General features: G+C 44.9%; 1 protein-coding gene across 7 annotated transcripts in view; it reads right to left on the bottom strand.

The window, feature by feature from the left end:
• LOC147011308 (sentrin-specific protease 6-like) overlaps nucleotides 1–25,881 on the bottom strand; it is a 136,084-nt gene that overhangs the window by 36,859 nt on the left and 73,344 nt on the right. For all 7 annotated transcript variants that reach the window (XM_085857593.1, XM_085857591.1, XM_085857592.1 and 4 more), the window contains 4 exons: nucleotides 23,080–23,183; nucleotides 7,412–7,528; nucleotides 2,312–2,425; nucleotides 1,883–1,975 (listed from right to left, as the gene is read on the bottom strand). In XM_085857593.1, coding sequence (XP_085713719.1) covers nucleotides 1,883–1,975; nucleotides 2,312–2,425; nucleotides 7,412–7,528; nucleotides 23,080–23,183 — 428 coding nt within the window. The remainder of the gene's footprint in view (nucleotides 1–1,882; nucleotides 1,976–2,311; nucleotides 2,426–7,411; nucleotides 7,529–23,079; nucleotides 23,184–25,881) is intronic.

The raw sequence follows: 25,881 nt of genomic DNA, 5'->3' as shown, positions 1-25,881 counted from the left end.
TCTTTGCCCTGATGTGAGTTCCGAGACATCCACCGGCAACATCAAGGACGGTGGTCTTGAAGGCACTCCACAACTCTTCAGGATCCCCCAAAGCACCCAGACCCCCCCCCCAAGTGTCCACTCAGCCTGTTCGCAAACACCTCATCTACTCTCTCATCCCTGAGCTTGCCAACATCCAGCCGAGGCTGGGATGGTAACATTCTCCAGGATTTAAGGTGCAGCTTTAGAGTTGCTACAACAAGCCTGTGGTCAGTATTGAAGAACTGAGCACTCCGGTAGACCCTGCAGTTCTGGATCATCCTCCAGCGACCGTCAATGAGGACATGGTCAATCTCCTTTGCCGCACCGCCAGCGTTGGAATACAAAGTCCAGCGATGAGCTTGTGGGCGCTGAAACCATGAACCAGCCACCCTAAGTCCATGACTTCTTGCAAAGTCAAGGAACTTAGTGCTATTCTGGTTCATAGTTCCCGACCCATGGGGACCAACACGTCTCATAACCATCCCTATCAGTTCCAGTCGATGCATTGAAATCCCCCAAGACTAGAAGTGTATCTCGTCTGGGGCACTGATCAACCACAGACTCGAGCGTGGCGTATAATGCGTCCTTCACGGTGAGATCACTCGCCACAGTCGGAGCATAAACAGAGACCAGGGAAATGACACCTAAGGAGTGACGAATCCTTAATCTCATAATACGCTCGTTGACCGGTGTTACCTCAATTATCATTGGGGTCAGCCTATTGGACACAGCTACAGCATCTCCTTGGGTATGGTAACCATCAGAGCGACCAGTCCAATAGTAGGTGTAACCACCCACCATTATCTCGCCGCAATCCGGTCTCCGAACCCCAGAGAGAGCTGCAATCCCGATGTCCAAACGCTTGAGCTCAGATAACAGAGACAGATGATCATCCTCTCTTAGGGATAGGACATTCCAGGCACCCACCCGAAGGGACCGCCTCAGGTTAACCCAAGGAGGCCGCCGTCTGGTGGACGACACCTCAGCACCACTCCGACACACTCTCCCGCAATCTGACCCAGGGATGTTACCCCGTGGTTTCCCTCCTATAATCAAAGATTGGGGGTCCCAAAGGCTTTGCCCCAATCCCGTCATCCGGTGCGCTGCCCTGCGAAGGGAAGCTGCACAGGAGGTACTCCCACGGAGTGGGTTTTTCGATTTTTTTTTGCGTTTTTGTGTTTTGCGGAATGAAGGGTTTTACGGTGGCAGGAGTGCAAATCCTGCCACCAACCTCCTAATAAAAAAGTAACCCAACTGCAGGAGGACTTCTGTAGACAAAGTTGGGCACTAGATATGGATGGCCGTTAGCTCACAAGGAGCTCCTCCGCCCTTTGACAGGTTTTGTTTTTAATCCTGCTGGGTGCCCATATCCAAACACCCTCCTCACCAGAAAACCTGGTGGGGGAGACGGTTTAGTCGCTGACAACCCAACCATGGAACAGGTTAGTACATGTTTACATGGTGCCTGCAGCAGGTCACAGATCTAACCTGACCTGACATAAGGTTAGACCTGACATAAGGTTAGACCTGACATTAGACCTCATTCGTTCCTCTTTTTTCCCCCCACTTGTGGAATCGACTTACATTCATCCCTCAATTTCATTCTTCCTTCCAGGTCTTCAAGACAGCTGTGCACCACAATCTCAGATCATCCCCAATCCATAACCATAATCTTTTCTTCCCCTAACTACCACAACCTCCACCACTCTTTCGACTGTTCCTTTTGTTATGCTACATCCTGATCCGTTGTACGTTTGAGCGGCTGCACAAACCTCAACTTTGTATACAAAAATCTAAAACAAACAATCATTGGGTGGAATCGAGGAGAAAGAGCACAAAAGAGTAAGAGGATCAAACATACGCTTCATTGATGGGCACAAACACCAACTCCTTGCTGAAGAGATCCACATGCCGAGTCCATGTGCGCACCCTCATGTGCCGGCGTTTTTGAATGCTGCACACAAGCACAAAACAGAAGTGGAATGAAGGCGCAGCAAAGAACAAACAGGAAACAGAAAACACTCACACAGTGAACTGTTGAAGGCTGAAATCAGTGAGATTAAAACTTCATCTACATCATGATTCGGCTTGGGTGACTATCAAACAAGCTAATGATGGCTGTTAAACAGTCACGACATGACTAATCATACACAACAGCCTATTAATGGCTCAGCCAAAGTGGTGAAAGTGGTCCACGATGAAGAACAGTGGTGCCACGACACAAGAAATCGAGTACATGTTGTTTGTCAACAATGTGCAAAGTGAAAGAAGTTATACGAGTAGGACCCACGGTATTCGTGGACTGTCACGCTCGCCACGTTGGCTCAAGCGCTGGTAGAAAAAAGAACTGAAGATGTGGATACGAGACGAATCCTCTCTCGGCAGCTTCTCCGACACGAGGTACCTGAGATTGATAAGAAAAAGCACATCCAACTTGCTCATCAGCGTCTCTCGTCCATTTAATTAAAAAAAACATAATTCTATCTTTTTCTCTCAAATCTATAAAACAAGTAAGGAAAGGCATAGAGGAAGAGAGCAACAACGACTGCAATAAAGGAAGTAGAGAAAGCACCAGTATCACAATTAGTCCAAGTAAGCAGATCTACAGTGATCAGTTAATGAAACAAATCAAACACTCATTTAACCACAGAATCTTTCAAAAAGTAAAATGTCTTCACTGGTCTCAACACCAATGGTATCCTCCAGACAGAAAAACAGGGCCTGCTGCTGCTCATTGCAGAAAAATGGTCTGTTTTCTACAATCTCACCTCATGTCTTGTTCCTTTCCACTCTTTAATCCCTCCATCCATCCATCCAGCTCAAGTCACTCACACTCTTCCGGCAATACCATCCTTGTGAAACTGACAAAATCCAAGTTCACTGCTCAACTACACTACTTTATTCCTCTCTTCTCCCACTTGTAGAACCGCCTTCTTCAATATGTCCAATCCCACCCTTTCCTCCAATGATTCAACTTCGCACGACATCACAGTCTCAGGTCATCCTCCATCCTTACCCGTGACCTTCTACATCCACATTGACCCTACCCTACATCTCGCCATCTTTTTCCAGTTTGCTGAATTCCCTTCCCTTTTATCTCTTCCTCCTGTTCCTTCATCCGCTTGGTGTCTGCTGTTCCCCAGTTGCCGTATAATCTTACAACTTCTCTCTTCTAGAACACAATATTTGGAAACAAAAATAATAATGTGAACAACATGTTCAGCTGAAGAACCATCTTTTAGAGGCAAATTCCATTGTTTGTTCAGTTCATAATTGTCCTCAATGGTATGCAAACATTCCAATTCATTTTATCCTCTTCAACAATCACTTTTTATGGGAACATTTGGGGAACAAGGAAAAATAAAAATGATGTGATAAATGTTGGATGTGAGCAGTATTGAAAAGAGTGAAGAGGGAGGGGTTGGGGGGGAGTACCTTTTGCTGCAGGAAGTGCGGAGAAATGGCAAACCTGAGGCTTGTCAGCGATATATTGAAGGAATGGATAGATACTTCGCAGGTGGTATGAACAACTTGGAGATACAAGCTTATGACATTTGAGGGTGGGGGGAGTGCAGGCGTTGGAGAGGGAGGGTGGGGTGAGTGCAGGTGGTGGCAAGGCAGGGTAGGGTGAGTGCGGATGGTGGCGAGGGAGGGTACGCTGAGGTGAGTGTGGGTGGTGGCGCGGGAGGGTAGGGTGGGGTGAGTGCGGGTGGTGGCGAGGGAGGGTAGGGTGGGGTGAGTGCGGGTGGTGGCGAGGGAGGGTAGGGTGGGGTGAGTGCGGGTGGTGGCGAGGGAGGGTACGGTGGGGTGAGTGCGGGTGGTGGCGAGGTAGGGTGCGGTGAGGTGAGTGCGGGTGGTGGTGAGGGAGGGTGGGGTGAGTGCAGGTGGTGGCGAGGGAGGGTGGGGTGGGGTGAGTGCGGATGGTGGCGAGGGAGGGTACGGTCGGGTGAGTGAGGGTGGTGGCGAGGGAGGGTACGGTCGGGTGAGTGAGGGTGGTGGCGAGGTGAGTGTGGGTATTGGTGAGGGAGGGTGGGGTGGGGTGAGGGCGAGGGAGGGTGGGGCTAGTGTAGGCGGTGGCGAGGGAGGGTACGGTGGGGTGAGTGCGGGTGCTGGCGAGGGAGGGTGGGGTGGGGTGAGTGCGGATGGTGGCGAGGGAGGGTACGGTTGGGTGAGTGAGGGTGGTGGCGAGGAAGGGTACGGTGAGGTGAGTGCGGGTGGTGGTGAGGGAGGGTGGGGTGGGGTGAGGGCGAGGGAGGGTAGGGCTAGTGTAGGCGGTGGCGAGGGAGGGTGGGGCGAGTGCAGGTGGCAGCAAGGAAGTGTGGGGCAACTGTGGGCGGGGTGGAAGGTACGTAGGTGGGGGATGAGGCAGGGAGATGGTTTTGGTGGAGGCTGAAACCATTAAAAAAACGAGAAGGGCACTCAGTAGAGCACATACCTCCGCCATGCAATACCTGATCCATGAGAACATATCGGGCCCAATACATTTTTGAAATATCATGCTATACAGTACTATATCGTTTTTGCCCTTTCTCTCAAATGGTGAAGAATCACTTTAAAAAATAAATAATTCTCGTATCCAGATTCAGATCTTCACCAAAATCTAATCAGTTCATCCTTGTCACACACCCACACTGTCCACAACTTTGTGAGATATCTTGTACACAAACAGTCAGACAGAAAGGGGTGAAAACATAACCTCCTTCACCTTCGGTGGTGGAGGCAAAAATGTAGATTCTTTGTGCTGCAGTAAGGATTGTGGATATAAGAGTTGTGTGTGGTTTCAATGTGGTGGGAGTAAGGTATATGAAAGGAAGGTTAAATGACAGTGCAAGATCATGACAGGAAGACGTTGGAAATGATTTGTCGTGATAAATGAAACAAATTTACTCCTGAGGTCAGGTTTTCTAGTGTTCTTACAAGAATTTACAAAGAATTAAGGTGCAGGAGGAGGCCATTCGGCCCATCATGCCGACACCACACCAATACCAGATCTAATCAATCCATCCATTGTTACCCCTTCCCTTCGTGTGCAGCCTTTGTGGCTGCTGCACTGGTATTAATTTCACCAACAATGTAAGGATGACAGGCTGAGTCAACCCCCTGGTATTAATTCAGCGGTGAACAGGGTTTGAACTCAGGACCCGAGGATCCCAAGCCACCACCCTAACCGCTAAGCCAACACCAGAGGGTTGACTTAGCCTGCCAGATTCTTCTGGGAATAAGAAAGGGAAAATAATCCATGAGTGAAGTTACAGATGTTTACTTACAGTGCCGAGAGAAAGGCAACACCACCTTTCAAAATTCTCCCCTTTTGTTGCCTGGAATTAAATTTCATTAAATCAGACTTTTTCCACCATTATTTACACATCACAACCCACAACTTCCAAGTGAAAAACAAATTCTACAAATTTCAGAAAATTAATGAAAAATACAAAACTAGAATATCTTGCTTGGATAAGTGTTCACCCCCCCCCCCCCCACCTTCCCTCTCTTATATAATAGCAATTCTGATGATGTCAGAATAAAATTAGCTGTTCCTTGAGGTTTCTTCTGCTGGGTAATGCATTTCACAGCAAAGACTCAACCATGAGCACCAAGGAGCTTTCAAAAGACCTCCAGGATAAAGTTATGGAAAGGTACAGATCAGGGGATGGGTATAAAATATTTCAAAGACCTTGAATATCCCTTGGAGCACAGTCAAGGCATTCATTAAGAAGTGGAAGACGTATGGTACCTCCAAGACCCTGCCTAGATCAGGCCATCCCTCCAAACTGGATGACCAAGTAAGGAGGACACTGATCAGAGTGGCCACCAAGAAGCCAATGGTAACTTTGAAAGAGCTACAGGCCTTTATGGCAAAGACTGGTCACCGTGTGCAGGTGACAACAATATCCCAAGCACTCCACAAGAGTGGCCTGTACGGTAGGGTGGCAAGAAGGAAGCCATTACTCAAAAAAGCCCACCTTGAGTCCCATTTGAGGTATACAAACAACTGGAGATTCTGAAGCCACGTGGCAAAAGGTTTTGTGGTCTGACGAAACCAAGATGGAAGATTTTGGCCTAAATGCAAAGTGTTACATTTGGTGCAAACCCAACACAGCACATAAAGCAAAGAACACAATCCCAACTGTGAAGCATGGTGGTGGCAGAATCATGCTTTTGGAATGTTTCTCATCAGCAAGGACTGGGGCACTTGTCAGGGTAGAAGGGGAAAATGGATGGAGCAAAATACAGAAAAATCCAAGAGGAAATCCTGCTGCCCTCTGTAAGAAAGCTGAAATTGGGACGGAAGTTCACCTTTCAGCATGACAACGACCTGAAGCACACAGCCAAAGGGACACTGGAGTGACGAAGGAACAAAAAGATAAATGTCCTTGAGTGGCCCAGTCAGAGTCCTGACCTAAATCCAATCGAAAATGTGGCATGACTTGAAGATTGCTGTCCATCAACACTCCCCACGCAACTTCACTGAGCTTGAACAGTTTTGCACAGAAGAATGGGGGGGAGGACACTTATACAAACCAAGATATTCTAGTTTTGTATTTTTCATTAAATTTTCGGAAATTTGCAGATTTTCTTTTTCTGCTGGGTTACGATGTGTAAATAAAGGTGTAAAAAGTCTGATTTGATGAAATTTAATTTGAGGTGACAAGATAAAAGATGAAGAATTTAGAAATGGGGTGTAGACTTTCGAAAGGCACTGTGGTTGGAAGAATGGTGTTGGAAAGGTTAGAGTTGAGGAAACATTGGGGGATTTCCGGGGGAGGGGGGGGGGAGGAGGAAGTGTTTCCAGAATGATAGCCATAAGCTTGACAGAAAGGGGGGCAGTAAGGTTTGCAATGGCAAATGAAGCTTTTCTTTTTTAGGCAAGAGGGGTTGGAAGGGTTAAAAAGAGAGGAAGTGCAATTGATAACATGTTGGTAAGGCGAGGCAGGGAAAACAATTCCAGGAAGAGAAAAGTTAAAACTTCAACACAAACACGAGGAGTTTAAATAATATGGAAAAAATCTTGAAGCTAAACTAATCTTCTTACCCTATCCCTGGTCATGGACCCAATCTGAACCAAGGGAATTAAAATATGCTCTTCCTACCCCAGTGGCATTAAGCAGATAAACTGATGGACTGATTTAATGCGTTGTTGATAGAGCGCTGGCACGGTGGGCCAAATGTCATCTTGCTTCAAATTCCCCTGCGCATCACAGGCCTCTCCCCGAATGCTCACCCTACACTTGCATAGGTTCGGGTGTGTGAGAATGTTCATCCACTCACCAAGTGGATCAAATGATTTACACATGAAGAATATTCATGCTACACATTTCTCTCCATCACTTTAAACATGGGGAAACAAACACACCTGTAACTCACGTTCCAATTGACCACATCGACTTACTTCAGATAAAAGTCAATGATGACATCATTGACAAATTCTCCTTCATCGAGGCAGGCGAGATCCTCTCTGGTAACAACCATTCCACCTACAGCAGGTGGAGGAGGATAAACCACCAGCCTGCAAGAAAGAGTCACCTGAATGAGGGACTATGGATGCTCAGTCAGAGATGCCCCCCCCCCCAGCCACCCCCAATCCCCCCAAGAAATTAAACAAACACACAGAAATGCAGTTCACCATTAACAACTGTAAAGGTAATAGCATCCAACCAGGCAATCCTGGACTTCAATTAAATCACAAGACTTCAGAACAAACCACAGAGCTTTTCATCATGGTCGGGATAATCAAGTCATTAAAAAAACATCAGTTGCTTGAATTTTTTTTTTTTTTTTTTAATCCTTGTCCAATCTAAGGCCACAAGGTTTACAAGGCCAAAATGGATCCATGAGAGATATTAATTTGGGAAACCGCCGTTGACAAGCTGAGTACGATGATGAAAATGTTGAACAGGCCAAATTCCAGTTCATTGGCAACAATAGACGACAAGGCAACCAGTTACAAGCACAATCAACACTTCCATCAATGTTGATTGGGAACCACAAAACACCTTCAAATTCACCATTATGAAACAGGAAAAACAAACAGAAACAAAGCTGGTATTCTTGTTCAAAAGTTTAAAAAAGAAAAAGCAAAGCACTGGATTGTTGCCTCCATGAAGGCCATCTTGGGAGCAAAGGAATAATTCATGGGATATAGTTACGTGTTCAATTTGTAATCGCTGCAGGTTTTAACGTCCAACATTGGAATTGTGGAAACAGACAGGATTTTCACAAATAATGAGTAATTTAAACTGGGAGATGTAAATCTCACACACACACACACACACACACACACACACACACACACACACGCACACGCACACACACACACACACACACACACACACACACACACACACACACACACACACACACACACACACACACACACACACACACACACACACACACACACACACACACACACACACACACACACACACACACACACACACACACACACCTTGTTTTAGATGACATTAGTGTTTGGGGTGTGAGCCTTTTACATTTATACAATTCAAGAGCCTTATTTTCATCTTTTAACATGTAGTTGATCAAGGTATAACTGGAATGCTGTTCAGAACATCCTGAAGCACTTTAAATCATTCATCCAAGGTCTTTGGTTTACATTTGACTTTCTCAGAATCCATATAGAACCCCATAAAGCCTCCATGATGGTCAAATCAGGACCTTGTGTAGGCCAAGTTATCTCAAGGAGTGTTCCATCACCCGCATTAAATTCCAAAACATATGGTCTATCATTCCGTCATCATCCCCACCCTTTTATATGACCACGACTCAACCAGAAATACTTCATATCATTGGAGTACAACTACCAGCAAGTTTTCCAAATAATTATTCCAATCAAGTGGCAATATCGAATGTATTGGCAAAACAAACTCCACCAGCATAGAGCCCATGACTATTCACTGCCAACGTGCAGGTTGGTCATTGTGAACGCATGCCAGATACCCATCCAACGAAGAGAAATATTGTTGCCTGGTTTTCCGAGGGTTATCATTCTCGTGGAGGGCAGGGGTATAAAAGGAAAACTCTGCCCAAGAAAAAGCAGAGTTTATAAACTGGGTCTTCACTGAACCAGGTCAGGTCAGGTCAGGTCAGGTCAGGTATGGGAGCATGCGCCAGAGCAGCGCGTCGCTGCGTCCACTTTCCGCCGGTACTCCAGGGGCCTCCGTCTGGCCATCCCCCAGGGCAGATGCCTGGCCCATCCCCAATACAGACTGGAGTTCCTCAAGGTAGCGTTCTAGGCCCTGTTCTTCTTCTGGTTTTCATCAATGATCTCTCCGACTCTCTGGAAAATGCTCTATATCTCTTTGCTGATGACTCCACCCTCTGCCGTACCATCTGTCATCCCTCAGACCGGCAAGCAGCAGTTTCTTCGCTCACTGCAGATCTGGATATTATCACAAACTGGTCCAACACGTGGAACATGTCTTTCAATCCAGACAAATCTCACACTCTCACTTTGTCTCTTCGAAAGGACCGTTTAGAACCACCCCCCCCCCATCCACTTTCTCAACAATCCTCTGGAAGAAGTCCTTTCTTTCCAGCTTCTGGGTCTCACGATCTGCCATGACATTTCCTGGGAAAGCCACATTTCAAACCTCGCCGCCAAAGCCAGTCGCCGACTGGGAATCCTCCGTCGTGCAAAGTCCTTCCTCGGCCCACCTGAACTCCTGACCACTTACAAAGCTTTTGTCTGCAGCATGATGGAGTACTGCTCTCCCCTCTGGGCTGGTGCTCCTGCCTCCCACCTTTCTCGGTTTCACGCTGGAGAAACTAGGGCATTTCGGATCATCGGCATCTCCCGCAATGAGGCTGAGTCTGTGGGCCTCTCACTCAATCACCACAGGTTGGTCGGTGGTCTTTCTGTCTTCTACAGTCTCCTCTCCAGCCTCCCCCCCCTGCTCTCTCTGCGATTTGTCCCAACCACATTTCCACAGGGCGCTCAAGGTCCGCCAACAACCCCCTTCTGGTAAAACTACCAAAATCACAAATCACTGCTCACCTTCACTCTTTCATTCTTCTTTTTTCCCACCTTTGGAATAAACTCCCTCACTCTATTCATTCCCATTCTTCCCTCCAGGCCTTCAAAACAGCTATTCACCACCACCTCTTAACATCCCCCATCAAATCCTCGATGTTTTCTACCCCCGATAATCCACCCAAGCCCACCTCCTTCAAATTCCCTGCTTTCCTTCCTGAAAGTCCCTGTAATGTCCATCTTCTATTCCCCATGTTCTCCGTCCCATCCCTCTCCCTTCCACAGATCTCCTAATGTCTCTGTTCCCCACTGTTTTGTCCTTCCCACTCCCTCCCCTCCTGTCTAATGCCCCCCTTGATGTGCATTGTGTGTTAGCTCTTATATGAGCCTCGACAAGGTATAAAAAAAAAATCTCCTTCAGATGCCAATCAACCTGCTGCAACCATGAGGCACGTGGTCAGCTCATTGGCCCCCTCCACTCAGGAGACTCCCTCGCTGAGAGAATCTGGTGAGAAGGATCAGCATCAGAAAAACGAGCCACGTGTCCATCCAGCCGCAGCTGACACTCACGGACTATGCAGGAAACAAATCTCATTTGAGTCTCTCTCAGCAACCGCTCGTTGGACACAAAGTCCGACCAGCGATAGCCAAGGATTCTCCAAAGAGTCCTGGTACCAAAGGAATTAAGTCTCCATCTCAGATCCTTGGTCAGAGTCCAAGTCTCGAATCCATAGAGCAAGACTGGAAGCACCAAGGACATGAAGACTCGGACTTTCATCCTCCCGCACAGGTACCGGCAGCGCCACACCCCATGATCCAATGAATCCATGACTCCCCAGGCCAGACCCAGACATCTATTGACCTCTGACTCACAGCCAGCAGAGACATGAAAATCACTGCCAAGGTAAGTGAATCTCTCCACGACCTCAACATCCTCACCACAAACAGACACAGACAGGACAGCAGCATCCAAGATGTCACCGAAAGCCTGGATCTTAGTTTTGACCCAAGAAACCCGAAATCACAGCGGCTCTGACTCCTCATTCAGCACCTCGAGGGCCCCCAAAAGGATATCTAAAGTTTCTGCAAAGATGACTGCATCATCTACAAAATGAAGGTCCGAGATCTTGACATTCCCAAACGATGCACCGCAGCTTGATCTCTCCGACATCCTCCTGAGAATCCAGTCCATACGAGTGCTGAAAAGTGTGGGGGCCAGTACACACCCCTGACGAACTTCAGTAATAACTGGAAACTAGAACTGCCACTTTATAACTGCTGGCAGTGATGACCGGGTACCCAGTCCGTCCGCCTTTGATACAACATGGGACTTTCTGCAGATGACAGTCGCAAAGTTTCGCATTCATCGGGAAAGTGGTTCCAGAAAAAAACATGATTGAAGAGTGATACAAACAGAGGCCTGCTTCGATATGGCATGGGACTGAAGAGCTACGAACCGGGCAGCACAAAGCGTTCAATTTCCTTATTACTGGCGAACAGATTCAAATAATTAAATAATTCTGGCTGCCAAACCACGTGACCGATCAGGTTGAAATTTTAAACTTTTGTTTCGCATGTCGGCTGAATTACAAATGTGAAGTTTCGTATATATAGAAGCAGCGGTTCCAGAGTAAACATTAATTAATATTTATCCTTCAATCCAAGATGGCGGCCAAACCATGTGACTTGTGATGTCATAATTTTCACCACATGTGCAAACACGATCGGAGACGATAAGTGCAAATTTTCGCTTCGCAAGGTTAAGCAGTTCCAGAGAAAACATTATTTAATATTTTTCTTAAAACCAACATGGCTTCCAAACCCTGGGCTCGATCCCGTTGAAATTTCAAACCCTCATTCCGCATGACTGTTCCACCATAAAGGTGATGTTTCTCATTTATTGATGCAGTAGTTCCAGAGTAAACATTAATTAATATTTTTCCTTCAATCCACTATGGCTGCCAAACGTTGCGTCGTACCTCAAAAGGGGGTGAGAACTTTTTATTCATCATGGAGAGTCGGTCATAGTGGTGGAGTTTCGCCTGGATCTGTTCAGTCGTTTCAGAGAAAAAGACGTTTAAAGATATTATTTTTCAATCCAAGATGGCTGACGAACCATGTGACCTATGACATCACAAATTTATATTCTGCTTCCAACTGGGTATTGGAACACGTTTGTGAAGTTTCGTGTTAATCGGTAAAGGTGCGTTTTTCTATCCAAGATGGCCGCCAAACCATGTGACGTGTGACGTCATAATTTTTACCACGCGTGCACACACGATGGTAGATGACAAATGCAAACTTTCGATTCGTTAGGTTAAGCGGTTCCAGAGAAAACATTATTTAATATTTTTCTTAAATCCAACATGGCGGCCAAACCGTGTGACTTATCAATTCGAAATTAACAAACTTATATCGCCTACGTGTCCCGAATATAATTCTGAAATCTGCCCTTCATCCGACCAGCGCTTCTGGAGAAGATGTTTACAGGTTTTAGGGTTTTTTCAAGATGGCCGCCAAACCATGTGACCGATCAAGAAGAAATTAACAAACTTGAGAAAGGACCTCATGGGGAATATATGTGTGAAGTTTCATCTTCATCTGTCTTACCCTTCCGGAGAAGAAGATTTTTTTAATTTATTCATTTTCAATCCAAGATGGCTGCCGAACCTTGTGACCTATGATATCATAAATTTAAATTCTGCTTTCCATCGTCGACCCGAACAAGTGTGAGGTTTCGTGTAAATCGGATAAAGTCTATTTTTCTATCCAAGATGGCCGCCAAACCATTTGACTTCTGAGGTAAAAAAATTTTTTATCATGTATGCAGACTTGAGCGAGGAAGGCACTTGCAAATTTTCGCTTTGATGGCTTATGAAATACCAGAGAAAACATTATTTAATATTTTTCTTAAATCCAACATGGCGGCCAAACCATGTGACCTATCACTTCGAAATTAACAAACTTGCATCGCATACATGTCACGAATATAGTTCTGAAATCTCGCCTTCATTGGACTACCAGTGAAAATTTCCTGTCGATCGGACTTAGTGTCCCAGAGAAAATGATTTTTAAAGCGAAAAAGGGTGCAAAATGCCGGCGGAAAAATAATAATAATAATGCGTAATAATAATAAACAGAAGAAAAACAATAGGGTACCCTGTACTAACAGGGTACCCTAACTAGAGGGGGAGCACTCGGTAGAGTGCAAACCCTCGGCCGCCAATACTGCTGGGTCACTTAAGTGAACCTGATATCCTATTCATTGTAGATCGAAACGGATCAGACTCTACTGAACCACGATTGAATAAACTGAACGAGATTGATGCGCATGTAGAAATGCCCAAAATAAATAAATAAATAAATAATCGGAATTTTTTTGAAAAAAAAAAGGTGCAAAATTTCTTTTTTTTTCTAACATTTTTTTGGGGGGTTGGAAATCACTTAAAACATGTAGAAATGCAAAAAAAAAAATTCGAATATTTTTTCAAAATGGCCGCCATAGCGGCCATATTGGACGTTGGACCAAGTCCAAAATCTAATGGCATGATCCTTGGACCATACCTCATCCCCCCACCAAGTTTCGTTGAAATCCGTCGAGGAGTTTTTCCGTAATACTGTTCACAAACAAACAAACAGACAGGGGTGAAAACAGTAACCTCCATCCATCTTCGATGGCGGAGGTTAATACGTCAGAGATGGTACCACCACATCTCACAGCACTCTCAGTACCAGAGTAGGGTTCAGACATCAGATCGATCAGTTTTGGTGGCACCCCACGAAGACCTAGAATCCTCCAGAGGGCATCCCGATTCACTGAATCGAATGCTTTACAGAGATAAACATAGGTTGCAAGCAGTCCCTGCCGAAACTCTCGTCTGCTTTCGGTGAGAACCCGAAGAGCAAGGATATGGTCAATTGTTGACCTCTTTGGTGTAAAGCCTGACTGGTCTGGACGCTGGTGCTCAAGCAGATGGTGGCGAACCCTATCAAGAATTATCCGAGCAAATACCTTGCCCGGCACTGAGAGCAGCGTCACCCCTCGGTAGTTGTTGCAGTCTTGGCGATCACCCTTCCCTTTCCAGAGAGGAACAAGGCCCCTCTTCCAGTCAGTTGGGATGATGCCTGTGTTCCAGGCAGAGCACAGAACTGCATGCAACGACACGAGAGCAGCATTTCCACCAGCCTTGAGAAGTTCAGCATGGATGCGACAGATCCCTGGAGCTTTACCCCATTTCAACCGGTTCACTGCAGCCTGTGTTTCCACAAGCGAAGGTGGACCACAGTTGATTGGAGGGTCTGCAACAGGGATTGTAACACCCGTGACATCCAACTCGACAGCTGGTGGATCAGCCTGGTACAACCGCTCAAAGTAACTGGCCTAGCAGGCATTCACTTCGGACTCCTCTGTCAAGAGCCTACCACTCTCTGCTCTAACTGCAGTACACCAAGGGACGGGCTTGGATGAACGCAATGCATGAATTCCCCTGTAAACAGGACTAGAATCACTTGACCACAGGTGATGCTCTACCCCCTCACAGATTCCTTGCACATCGGCCTCCTTGTCCACCCTTAGCGCACGTACAGTTTTACGGCTCAGCTCCCTGAACAGCTCAGCTCTGCCATTCAGCCTGGCACTGCGACTCGGGTTAAAGGTATCCAGTGTCCCTTGAGAGACAAAATTCTTCTATGCCGTAAGGTGAGTTCCAAGACATCCACTGGCAACATCAAGGACGGTGGTCTGGAAGGCACTCCACAACTCTTCAGGACCTCCCAAAACACCCAGACCCCCCCCCCCCCAAGTATCTACTCAGCTTGTTCGCAAACTCCTCAGCTACCCTCTCCATGCCTCAAGCAGATGGTGAAAATCCTCTGGTACAGCTACTATCTCCACTGAACCAGCCATGGTCATAAACCAGCTCTTGTACCTCCACTTCAGAATGTTCCAGATGTAACATGTGGTCTTCTCCTCCTGCCAGCTCCCTGTTCTATCAAGGTCTGCAGAGAGGGAAGAGGCTGCTTCCTGTTTGTCTGTATAAGAAATTATATGACAGAGGGTGGAATTATAAGCAACTCTAAGGGCACTCAGTAGAGTGCATATCACCACCACACAATGGCTGATCCAGGAGAACATCGAGCCCAATACATTTTTAAAATATCATGCGATATATCGTTTTGTCCCAATCTCTCAATGGTGAAGAATCACTTTAGAAATCACAAAAAATAAAATAAAAATATCGGAGTGAATTTGGATCTTCACCAAAATCGAATGGACTTGTCATCACACCCAACATGTCCAACACTTTTTGGCCGAATCAATCCACAATTTTTGAGATATTGTGCTCGATATCGTTTTAGCCCCATCTCTCAATGGTGAAGAATCACAAAAAATTATCTGATTCGGATCTTCACCAAAATTGAATTAATTCCTCCTCATGACACACACAGAACGTCCACCAAGTTTCGTCCGAATCCGTGGACAACTTTTTGAGATATCGTGCCAGATATCGATTTTGCTACTTCTCAATGGTGTAGAATCGATTCAAAATTCCAGTCGCCAGATCCGGACCTAGATCTTCACGAAAATCTATTCAGTTCTTCCTCGTCACACAGCCAACCTACCCCATCAAATTACATCCGAATCTGTCCACAACCTTTTGAGTTGTTCTGCACATAAACACAGAAACAAGAAAAAGATGTCAAGCAGAACACGATACTTGCAAAATCCACCCGCCTCTCCAAAGGTTGCCATGGATACAACAAAATGTCCATTTCATCAAGATTAAAATTGACAATCTTGATCAAAGCTCAGGACAATCGGATGAAAATTGATTATTTTTCAGATTGAAATTGATGATTTTAGAAATTTGACCTTGAGTTGACCTCAAAAAGTTAGTTTCCAAATTCAGCGATGGACTATGCCATTGCTGCTCAACTCTGAGGTTAATCAGATGAAAATTGATTATTTTTCAGATTAAAATTTGATGATTTTAGAAGTTTGATCTCAAGTTGACCTTTTGACCTAAAAATAGTTGCTTTCCCAATTCAGTGATGGACGATGCAAATCCTGTTCAATTCTCAAGTTAATAGGATGTAAAATGAAAATTTTTCAGTTGAAAATTGATGATTTTTGGTATTTTACCTTGAGTTGACCTTTGAGCTTTTGATCTCAAAAATAGTTGGTGTCCTAATTCAGTAATGCACTATGCAATTGCTGTTTAATTTTCAAGTGTGAGGGGTGATGTCACCACGGCACAGTACATTCTTGGTGCTGCTAAGATGGCGATGAGTTTTCTGAGTGTCCTGAGCCGTGAACAAAGTTGCCTTTCAGTGTATGAAAGTGAGGAGAACTCAAGGAAGAGCCATGACACCAAATGAGTGGGACAGTAAGACTCTTGGTACTCTGAAAACCTCCTAGTTCGTGACGCACTGAATCGGAGCGCTCAAAAGAGAACAAGGAAACCAAACGAGCACACATTAAGATTCTTGCTACGGTATTCTGAAAACACCCTGGTACGTGACGCGCTAAAATATCTGAACTCTCTCTGGTCCACCTGACGGACTACGGGGAGGGGGGGGGGTCGTGCTTGCGCTCTTCATACCATCTGCCAGTCTGACGCCGCGACCGAGGACTCTCAGCTCCATGCTCTCTCAACTGCACGCATTTGTCGTTGAACTCTTCCGTGAGCTTCAATCTCTCTCACCCTCACGCTTTCGAGGACGGTTTTCAGCTGCAGCCCGTTCACGAAGTTGTGTTTCATGTTTGATTTCTGCTTTTAATCTTGTGAAGTACTAGTTTGCTTTTTCTTGCCATTTTATCATTTTGCATTTGATTGTTCGAGCAAGTTAACGATATGGGACCAAAATCAAAGGTATCGGTACCTGATATGCATCTGTTTTCGTTAGATGTTGTTGTTATTGTCATGTGGAATGCTCAAACGAGTGCTCAACTCGAGACACCCATGAACAAACAATGTGCTACAGCCGAGACGAACTATGTTGATTACGTAATTCTAAAGTTTGTCCACCCGATGATGTGTTAAATAAAAACAGTGTCACTGGGCATTACACGAACTCAAGGATGCCACTATGGTCATTGTCCAACCTCATCCTAGACATGTTAAAACTATTCTTGAACGTAAGCAGACACTTCCATTGGGACCATACACTCTACAGAGCATTGGTGCTGCTGAAGCAGTCTCCTGGGCTATTGGGCACAATCCTGGATGGGTCGCCACTCTGATGCAGGATACTCAAATGGCTCAATCATCCCATCAAGCTGGTACTCGCTTTGCTGACCTCAAAAGGATGACAGGCTGAGTCAACCACACCTGGTATTAATTCAATAGCTAAGCAGGATTTGAACTCAGGACCTTAGGATCCTAATCCCACCACCCGATCCATTAAGCCAACACCAGGCAGAGCAGACACTTATCAACGTAAACACATGGTTCATCAGCCATGTGCTCATCACTCGTCCTGCTCAGTGCACGATCGTTGAACAATAAGATTGATTATATCGAGGCAATGCAGTCACAATATGTAAACACTCATCTCGTGCCTGCGACGGAAACCTGGTTTTCGCCCGAATGACTAGCATCAGCCTACCAACTTCCTGGATATCAGTTACTTCATCGTATTCATCAAAATTTTTGTTCCGTTTTGTTTTTGTTATCGTCCCAATTATGCTTCTGTGTTAGCAATCATACTATATTACTTCTTTGAAAAGTATTAATTTAGACGTAACAATCTCAATGAAGTGTTTATTTTTTTTTAATAACTTGTCAAGTGTATTTTATATTCATAGCACATCTTTGTAATTTTTTTTTAACATTGTAAACTTTACTTTTTAAGTCTTTGGACTTTTGTCATGTCTGTCTCATTTGAATAAACCGAAATGGATTGATTGATTGATTGATTGAGGTAAATCGGATGAAAGATGACGATTTTTCAGATAAAAATTGATTTTAGAAGTTTGACCTTTTGATCTCAAATAGTTGGTTTCCCAATTCAGTGATGCAATTTGCAAATCCTGTTCAAATTTCAAGTCAGTCGGATGAAAACTGGAGGATTTTAGAAATTTGAGAAGGTTGTTGACCTTTGGCCTCCGATGACCTTTTGACATCAAAAAAAATATGATTCTGTCGGACCACCAACTCAACCATTTGCTGAAGCTTCATGAAGATCGGTTTAAAATTGTGAGTTTTAAGTGACGAAAGGTGAGCAGACAGATAAACAAATAGAACAGATCAACATACTTGCAAAAAATTAAGAAACTGTTAAGTAATAAGACAGACAGACAAACAGAACAGAACACAGACAGACAGAATGAAAAATCACTCAGAGAGCAACACTTGGCAAAACAGAACAAAGTGGAACAGCACTTGGTAGAGCACATACCTCTGCCAAGTTCAACAGTTTACATTTTGTATCCCCACTGATGGGCTGGATCTGAACCAAAAATGAATCCGCTTGTTCTTGTCACATAACCAACTCACCCACCTCGTTTTGTCAAAAGTCATCCACAACTTTTTGAGATAATGATATTGTTATGGCTGTGGAAATTCGCAATACACCATTAAGGGTCCTTCGATCAGTTATGACGATAGGTATGTGTGTAGTTAGATTTCCGCACCGTTGTTTAGAGGGAATTTCCGTGTTCACCGGGCTGTGATCCTTTGAGATAGCCGTTTTTCTGTTCTGTCGTTATTTTGGATCAAACCTACAACAGCACCACCTTCGCCACTTCCCGCACTCCGAACGCTGTTCTCCACGGACCACGCTTTAGACCCTTTCCGTGTTGGAAAGGGTCCGAGAAAGCGGGCGTACGGCACATGGAGAAGAATACCAACAACGCCTGTGGGGTTTTCCCACCTAATTTCCCCGCCTGATGTTTCCGCCTGAATCCCCCCCACCACGCTTAGTGTGAAGGGGGGGGGGCAGCTCGATCCCGATTGGTGGATGCATGGTGTGAGGCGGTCAGAGTGGGGGCACACCCCCCTTCGAGAGCTTTCTGGAATCGCCTCGAAGAGAGGTGGAGCCGAGAACGGGGCAGAGCAAAGGGCGGAGCCCCGCTCCATAAAGGGCGGACGCGCGTAGGGTGCGTGCTTCTTCTTTTTCTTCTTCTCCTTCTCCTTCCTCGTGGATCTCACTCCCTCTTCTCTCGTCCTGGTCCTGGCTTCGTGTTTCTTCTTCCTCTGTGCTCGTCTGCTCTGGCAGCTGTGGAGGCTGGGTCTTGGCTCGTTCTGGTCCTGTGCTCGCGGTTTGGCGGGCGGCCTGTCCACGGAGGCACGGACGGGAGACGCGGCAGCGCTGGTGGTATGGCGGACATGCGCGTTTGGGCGAGGAGTGCTGGAGAGAGCTCGCAGAGCGCGAGAGGAGTCGGGGCCAGGCGCGACCACGCCGACGGTCGTGGGAGTAGGACTCGACGGCCCAAAGGGAAGTCACCATTTTCTTTTTGGGGTTTTGTATGGATCTTGTGGCGCCGTGTCTTGTAAAGTAGAAACTGCGAAAGTGACTGTTCATTTATTCATTATATTCGGTCGTAGTGCTTGCTCTTGCTTTTCTTTGCCTGCTTTTGTTCCTATTTGCCTGCTTACGTGTTGTATAATAAATGTCCTTGCTTGGTGAACTGTTTCCCGTATCGTTGCGTATTTTCCTTTGTTTAAAAGTGCCATCTTGCATCACGTAAGGGATTGGTAGTGGGTGTAGACACCCAATAAATAATCTGAACCGTCGAGGTCGACGATAACTCCGCTCGGTTATCCCTGCAGCACGGAACGAGCCGCTTAAGCGGTTCGTGTCCGGAGTCGACCTGCAGCGTGGTACAACTCCTCGGTACGCTACCCGCGCGGGTACTTAGGTATATCAACATTCGGCGATTCACCCTATTTCGCGCGGGTGGAATGCGGACTGGGTTGTGGTGAGGTTAAACCCCCACCCGTGGCTAGCTCCTTGGCGGTAGTTCCAAGAGGGTCACGACTGAATTGTCCGTTCCGGTGGGTGACGCGTCGCGATTTGAGTTGCGTGGCCGATTGCACGCCAGGCGGGCGAAATTCGTAACAATATATTTAGTTTTTGGCCCGATTTATCAATTTTAGAAATTAGGCTTTTGTTGACCTTTTGACCTTTGAGATAACTGGTGGTTGAATTCAGGTCAATAAAGTCAATCGTATGAAAATTGAAGATTTTAGAAAGTGATCTTAAGTTGTTGACCTTTGGCCTATGTTGGCCTTTTGGCATGTGCTGACCATAAAAATAATTGGTGGTTGTATTCAGTGAGCTGATATTCAAATGGTCTTCAAATTTCAAGTCAATCGTATGAATATTGACAATTTCAGAAATTTGGACCATGTTGACCTTTTGGCCGATGTTAACCTAAAATTAATTGGTGGTTGAATTCAGTGACCTGATATGCAAATGCTCTTCAAATTTGAAGATAATCAGATTATAATAGAAAATTTTAGAAATTTGGCCTTTGTTGACCTTTTGTTACATGTTAAGCATTTGGCCTATGTTGACCTCAAAAATAAATCGGTGGTTGAATTCATAGACTTAAAATATAAATCCTCTTCAAATTTCAAGTCAATTGGATGAAAATTGAGGATTTTAGAAATCTTGCCGAAGTTGTTGACCTTTGGCCTATCTTGACCTTTTGGCCGAAGTTGAACTCAATAAGCCGATATGAAAATCTTGTTCAACTTTCAAGTTAATCGGATGAAAAATGACGATTTTAGAAATCTTACCTCAAAAAATCAACTAGCCAGGAGGCGACGATGGTTTGCGGGCATTCTTGAACAATGCCACGATAGGTACAATTGAGTTAGTGGAAGCTTTTGAGGAAGCCCTACCATAAAAACCTATCTCTTCCGTCAAAATTGACCAAATCAAATCGGATTTTTTTATATGTTGTACTTATGGACATTACGCACAGCTTCTAGGAAATGAAATTGTGAGAAAAAAAAAATCGAGAAAAAAAAAAATAAAAATAAATAAAAAGTTCAAGTGGGCGCGGGACGCCCCTCATACAAAGACACAACGAGACCATGATATCTAGCTTGTGTCCAGGTTTCATCAAGATCGCATCAAACGTCACGGAGCTATGCCCTGGAGAGAGTCACAAACAGACAGACAGACACACAGATACAACGAAAATAGTGGTCACTGCTGGCGCCCACGAACCAATAGGCTTCTCAGTTGAGACTACCTCCACAACTTGGTAAAGTTTCATGACGATCAGTTTAGAATTGTGACTTGTCGGCGATTGACAGAAACAGACAGAATAACAAAATCGACCAACCAATATACATGAAAAATCTTCGATTTTGCAAGTAACAAAGAAACAGAGGCATCAACGTACTTTTCAAAAAAAAATTAAAATTCCCAAGTAATAACAGCCATTGTTTGAGATTTCCTTCGATGTAAGACGTGCAGAGTGAGGTCGAGCGCCGTCATGTTGAAATATGACAGCTTTTTCCATCGGGTGCTTTTCCCAAAGTGCACATTTCAGCTTTTTGAGCATCTGAACATAGCAAGGCACCATGATGGTTTCCCATTTTGGGCAGGAAATTAATCGGTATGAATCCCACGGCATCCCAGAAGACGGTTTCCATAACTTTGCCGGCGGAGAGTACTCTTATGGCCTTCTTTTTCTTTTTGAGATGTGGAGTAATGCCATTCCATGCTTTGCTGCTTGGTTTCTGGGTGGAAATGGTGGAACAAACTTTCATCACCAGTAACGATACAGAACAGGAAGTCATCACCTCCGAAGTATAACGCATCTCCGAATACTAGAAACGACATTTATCTATTCCACGGACCCCATGTTATGTCGGCAAAAAGAGTTTGTCCACTCGCTTTGCTTATTTGTGCAAAGAAGAAGAGGAACACGAACTCGTCTCATGATCACAGATGGTTCCGAAGAAGATTCTACAACAGCCTTAGCGGCTCCGCCTCTAAGGCGGAGTCCAAAGAATCACTTTGAAGAATCACGTTGATCAAACCAATCTTGTATGTCGTTGAACTAAAAGAGTTCCATCGAGTATACTGGCCGGTGAAAGTGGGCTTTCTATCGATGGACATAGTCGATGAAGATGCAGATCTCTCGACGAGGACGTCCAGGAAGGATAAGCAATTAGAACGTTCCAATTCCATCGTGAACTTGAGAGCAGGATGAAGAGAATTCAATTTGAAGATTATTTGAATCCCCCACGATGAATCGGAGTTTATAAGCCTATCACTTTGCCATTGCAGACAGGTCAGTGGTCTCTGTGTCTTCTTCCACCTCCTCTTTGGTTTTTCTATACTTTGCCCACCCATATGTATATACAGGGCACACATTGTCCACCAGCAACCCCCTTATGAAACTCCCCTAAACCAGAATCACTGCTTACCTCCACTCATTCATGCATCTTTTTTTCCCCCAGCTGTGGAACTAAATTCCACAATCTCTTCAATCTTCAATTCCACAACTCTTTCATCTTGATCTTCAAGACAGTTGTTCACCACCATCTCAGATGGTGCCCAAATTAAAACAATGATCGTTTCTACACCCATTAACCCACCCCACCCCCTTCCTTCCTCCTCACATATTTTACTTCTGTATCCATTTTGTCCACCCATTCTCCCTTACCCCTCATGATAAACCACATCCTTTAATTGTTCGTCTCAGTCTATTTCTTCCTTCACCCTGCTATTGATTGAGAATATCCCCCCCTTCTCTTTCTGCTTTTCTTTTTCTCATGTTGCGTCCTGATCCGTTCTGTGTTGTCACTCTTCCAACGAGTACGGAAAATGGTGAGGGATTCCTTCATTCTGTAGTGGAACAGATAGACTAGTCGAGTCAATGTGTGTGTGAGGGTGTGCTGTGAGAGAGTCCCTTTCCCACCGACTCCCCTTCATCCTCCTGCTGGTTGATAACTTTCCACTTTGTTGTTAAACGACTGAATGAGCCTTGACACTGCATATCAAAAGGATAGGTGTGTTTTTTTTTATATTTGCTGTTCACCCAGTTGCTAGTAGGATGCAAAAAAATAGAAAACAATCCCATCACAAAAGAGCAAACCTACTTGGTTGCAGCACCTGGAACACCTTCCATCACACCAGCCAGGTCCACTATTTGATCACAACCTTCAGTACTTTGTTCACCAGACACACTCCTTTGATCAAGTTTCTGAACATACAACACACACATCACACACCATGGTTGAATAGTGCACACCATCACACTAAGCAGTTAAGTGCTATCGATTAAAAAAAAAAAAAAACACAACAATAATATAAATAAAATAAAACATGTCTGCACAAGGTACCCTGAAAAGTTCCATCTGAGTACTGTATCTATGGTTGTACAAACAAAACCAAGAGCTTAAAATTAAATTAAAAAAAAAAAAAAAACTGGGAACCAAGCCACATTTTTCAGAAAAGGGCTATTTATGATGTACATACCTGTGGGAGGAATGGGTTAAATTGAGAGAATTTACATTGTGCTGTCTTCAGGTGAAATTCGGGAAAAGTGAGAGTAATGAAGAAGAACAGTCTAATAGGCACCTATCAAAGTCCATTCCGATTGGACGTTCTCGACTGATGAGTCACCACCTCCCAATGGTCAAGGTGGGAGGAGCCTGTTCAGGATTCAGCTCTCCAATTGGAGGTTGCAGAGTGCGAAGCGCAGCTGCTAAGGCTGTTGTAGAATCTTCTTCGTAACCATCCGTGATCATGAGACGAGTTCGTGTTCCTCTTCTTCTTTGCACAAATAAGCAAAGCGAGTGGACAAACTCTTTTTGCCGACACAACATGGTGTCCGTGGAATAGATAAATGTCGTTTCTAGTATTCGGAGATGTGTTATGCTTCGTCCGCTACTCAATGTCTTGAATGCATCCACATTATAATGTTCAGCACAGCTTGCATTCTCAATCAAATGCTGTCCAATAGCAGATGCATACGACGTTGGGACCTTCCTACAAGCACGTACCGTCGTATTCATGTACCAATTGTGTTTTTCCCGATGGACAATGGGACGTGCTGTTTGATTCTGTCAGAGTCTGGGTAGTTCTGCCTACATACCGAGCATCACATCGGCACTTGAACTCATAAATAATATTGCTAAGTTTTGGGGCAGGCAGAACATCCTTCTTAACTGCAGGAATCAGACGTCAAGAGGTGAAAATCACTCTTGGACGAACGGCCAGATAGGTGTTTGAGACATCTTTTGATTTGTTCCTCATATCTTTCCATCAAGATTCCTTGGAAAGGGAAAATGGCTTTCCATTTTCTTTCTGGCTTTCCATGAAAATGGTTTAAAATAACCACACCAGAGCCTTTGTCAGGTTTACAGATGTGGATTTCAGGGTTTCTTCTGAAATTCTTCACGGCAGTAATGCATTCCCTTTGTAAATACAAGTCAGAAAGGTCGTTTGGGGCCCCACAGTAAGCATATGCTGAATAACAAACATCGAGCCTTCATCGCCTGATCTGCTTCAATGGAAACTGCATAATGTTTACTCAACTGCTCATAAAGAAGCTCAAACTGTGCAAAAACTCCCTCTCTTTTGATGTTGTTTGGCATGCTGAACCCGAACCATGAGGGAGAACAAACCTCTCGGTGTCAGATGGGGTATAGTCCGACAAATTGAGAACACGTTTTGAAGAATCACGAATGATAGAACCAAAACGTTTCAAAACTCCCGTTTTTGTCCTTCTTTGACATGGTACGTCTATGTAGATGTATCCCAAAGATTGATGACCATGTCAAATTGGCCGCAAGACAGAGAAACGATCGAAACATTGATCGTTTAAAGGTGAAACGTTTTGCTCAGGAGGTTTATGCACAAATTCCTCACTGCTGTAGATGAACGGAAGATGGGTCCTGAAAAGTGCCCCCGTCTACATCAATATTCCATGGTAAGGGAAAATGGCACAAAGATACGAGGAACAAATCAAAAGATGCGTCGCAAACACGTATCTGGCCATTCGTCCAAGAGTGATTTTCACCTCTCGACGTCTGATTCCTGCAGTTAAGAAGGATGTTCTGCCTGCCTCAAAACTTAGCAATTTTATTTACGAGTTCAAGTGCCGATGTGATGCTCGGTATGTAGGCAGAACTACCCAGACTTTGACTGACAGAATCAAACAGCACGTCCCTTTGTTCATCAGGAAAAACACAATTGGTACACGAATACAGACGGTACGTGCTTGTAGGAAGGTCCCAACGTCGTGTGTATCTGCTATTGGACAGCATTTGCTTGACAATGCAAACTGTGCTAAAAATTATAATGTGGATGCATTCTAGATATTGAGTAGAACACTCAGTATAACACATCTCCGAATACTAGAAACGACATTTATCTATTCCACGGACCCCATGTTATGTCGGCAAAAAAGTTTGTCCACTCGTTTTGCTTATTTGTGCAAAGAAGAAGAGGAACACAAACTTGTCTCATGATCACGGATGGTTACGAAGAAGATTCTACAACAGCTGAAGCGGCTTCGCCTCAGACCCTGCAACCTCCAATTGGAGAGCTGAACCTTGAACAGGATCCTCCCACCTAGACCATTGGGAGGTGATGACGCATCAGAAGAGAACGTCCAATAAGAATTGACTTTGTTGATAGGTGCCTTGTATTCTTTCCATTTCCTAATGATGGATGGAGCTCACTGTGCTCTTGGGAACTTTCAACATTCTATAAATTGTTTTATACCCTTCCCCAGATCTATGCCTCCTAACAATTCAATCTCAGCATTCTACAGACAGTTCCTTGGACTTCATGGTGGAGTTTCTGCTCTGACATGCACTGTTAACTGTGGCACCTCATGTAGAAAGGTGTGTTTGTTTCTAAATCACGTGTATTCAATTGAATTGGCCACACGT

The sequence above is a fragment of the Eptatretus burgeri genome, chromosome 15, assembly GCF_056783735.1.
Source record: "Eptatretus burgeri isolate ZD-2024b chromosome 15, Ebu_testis_v1, whole genome shotgun sequence".
Classification (NCBI taxonomy): domain Eukaryota; kingdom Metazoa; phylum Chordata; class Myxini; order Myxiniformes; family Myxinidae; genus Eptatretus; species Eptatretus burgeri.
The sequence above is the reverse complement of the archived record's forward strand: the minus strand, read 5'-3'. Positions and strand labels throughout refer to the sequence as shown.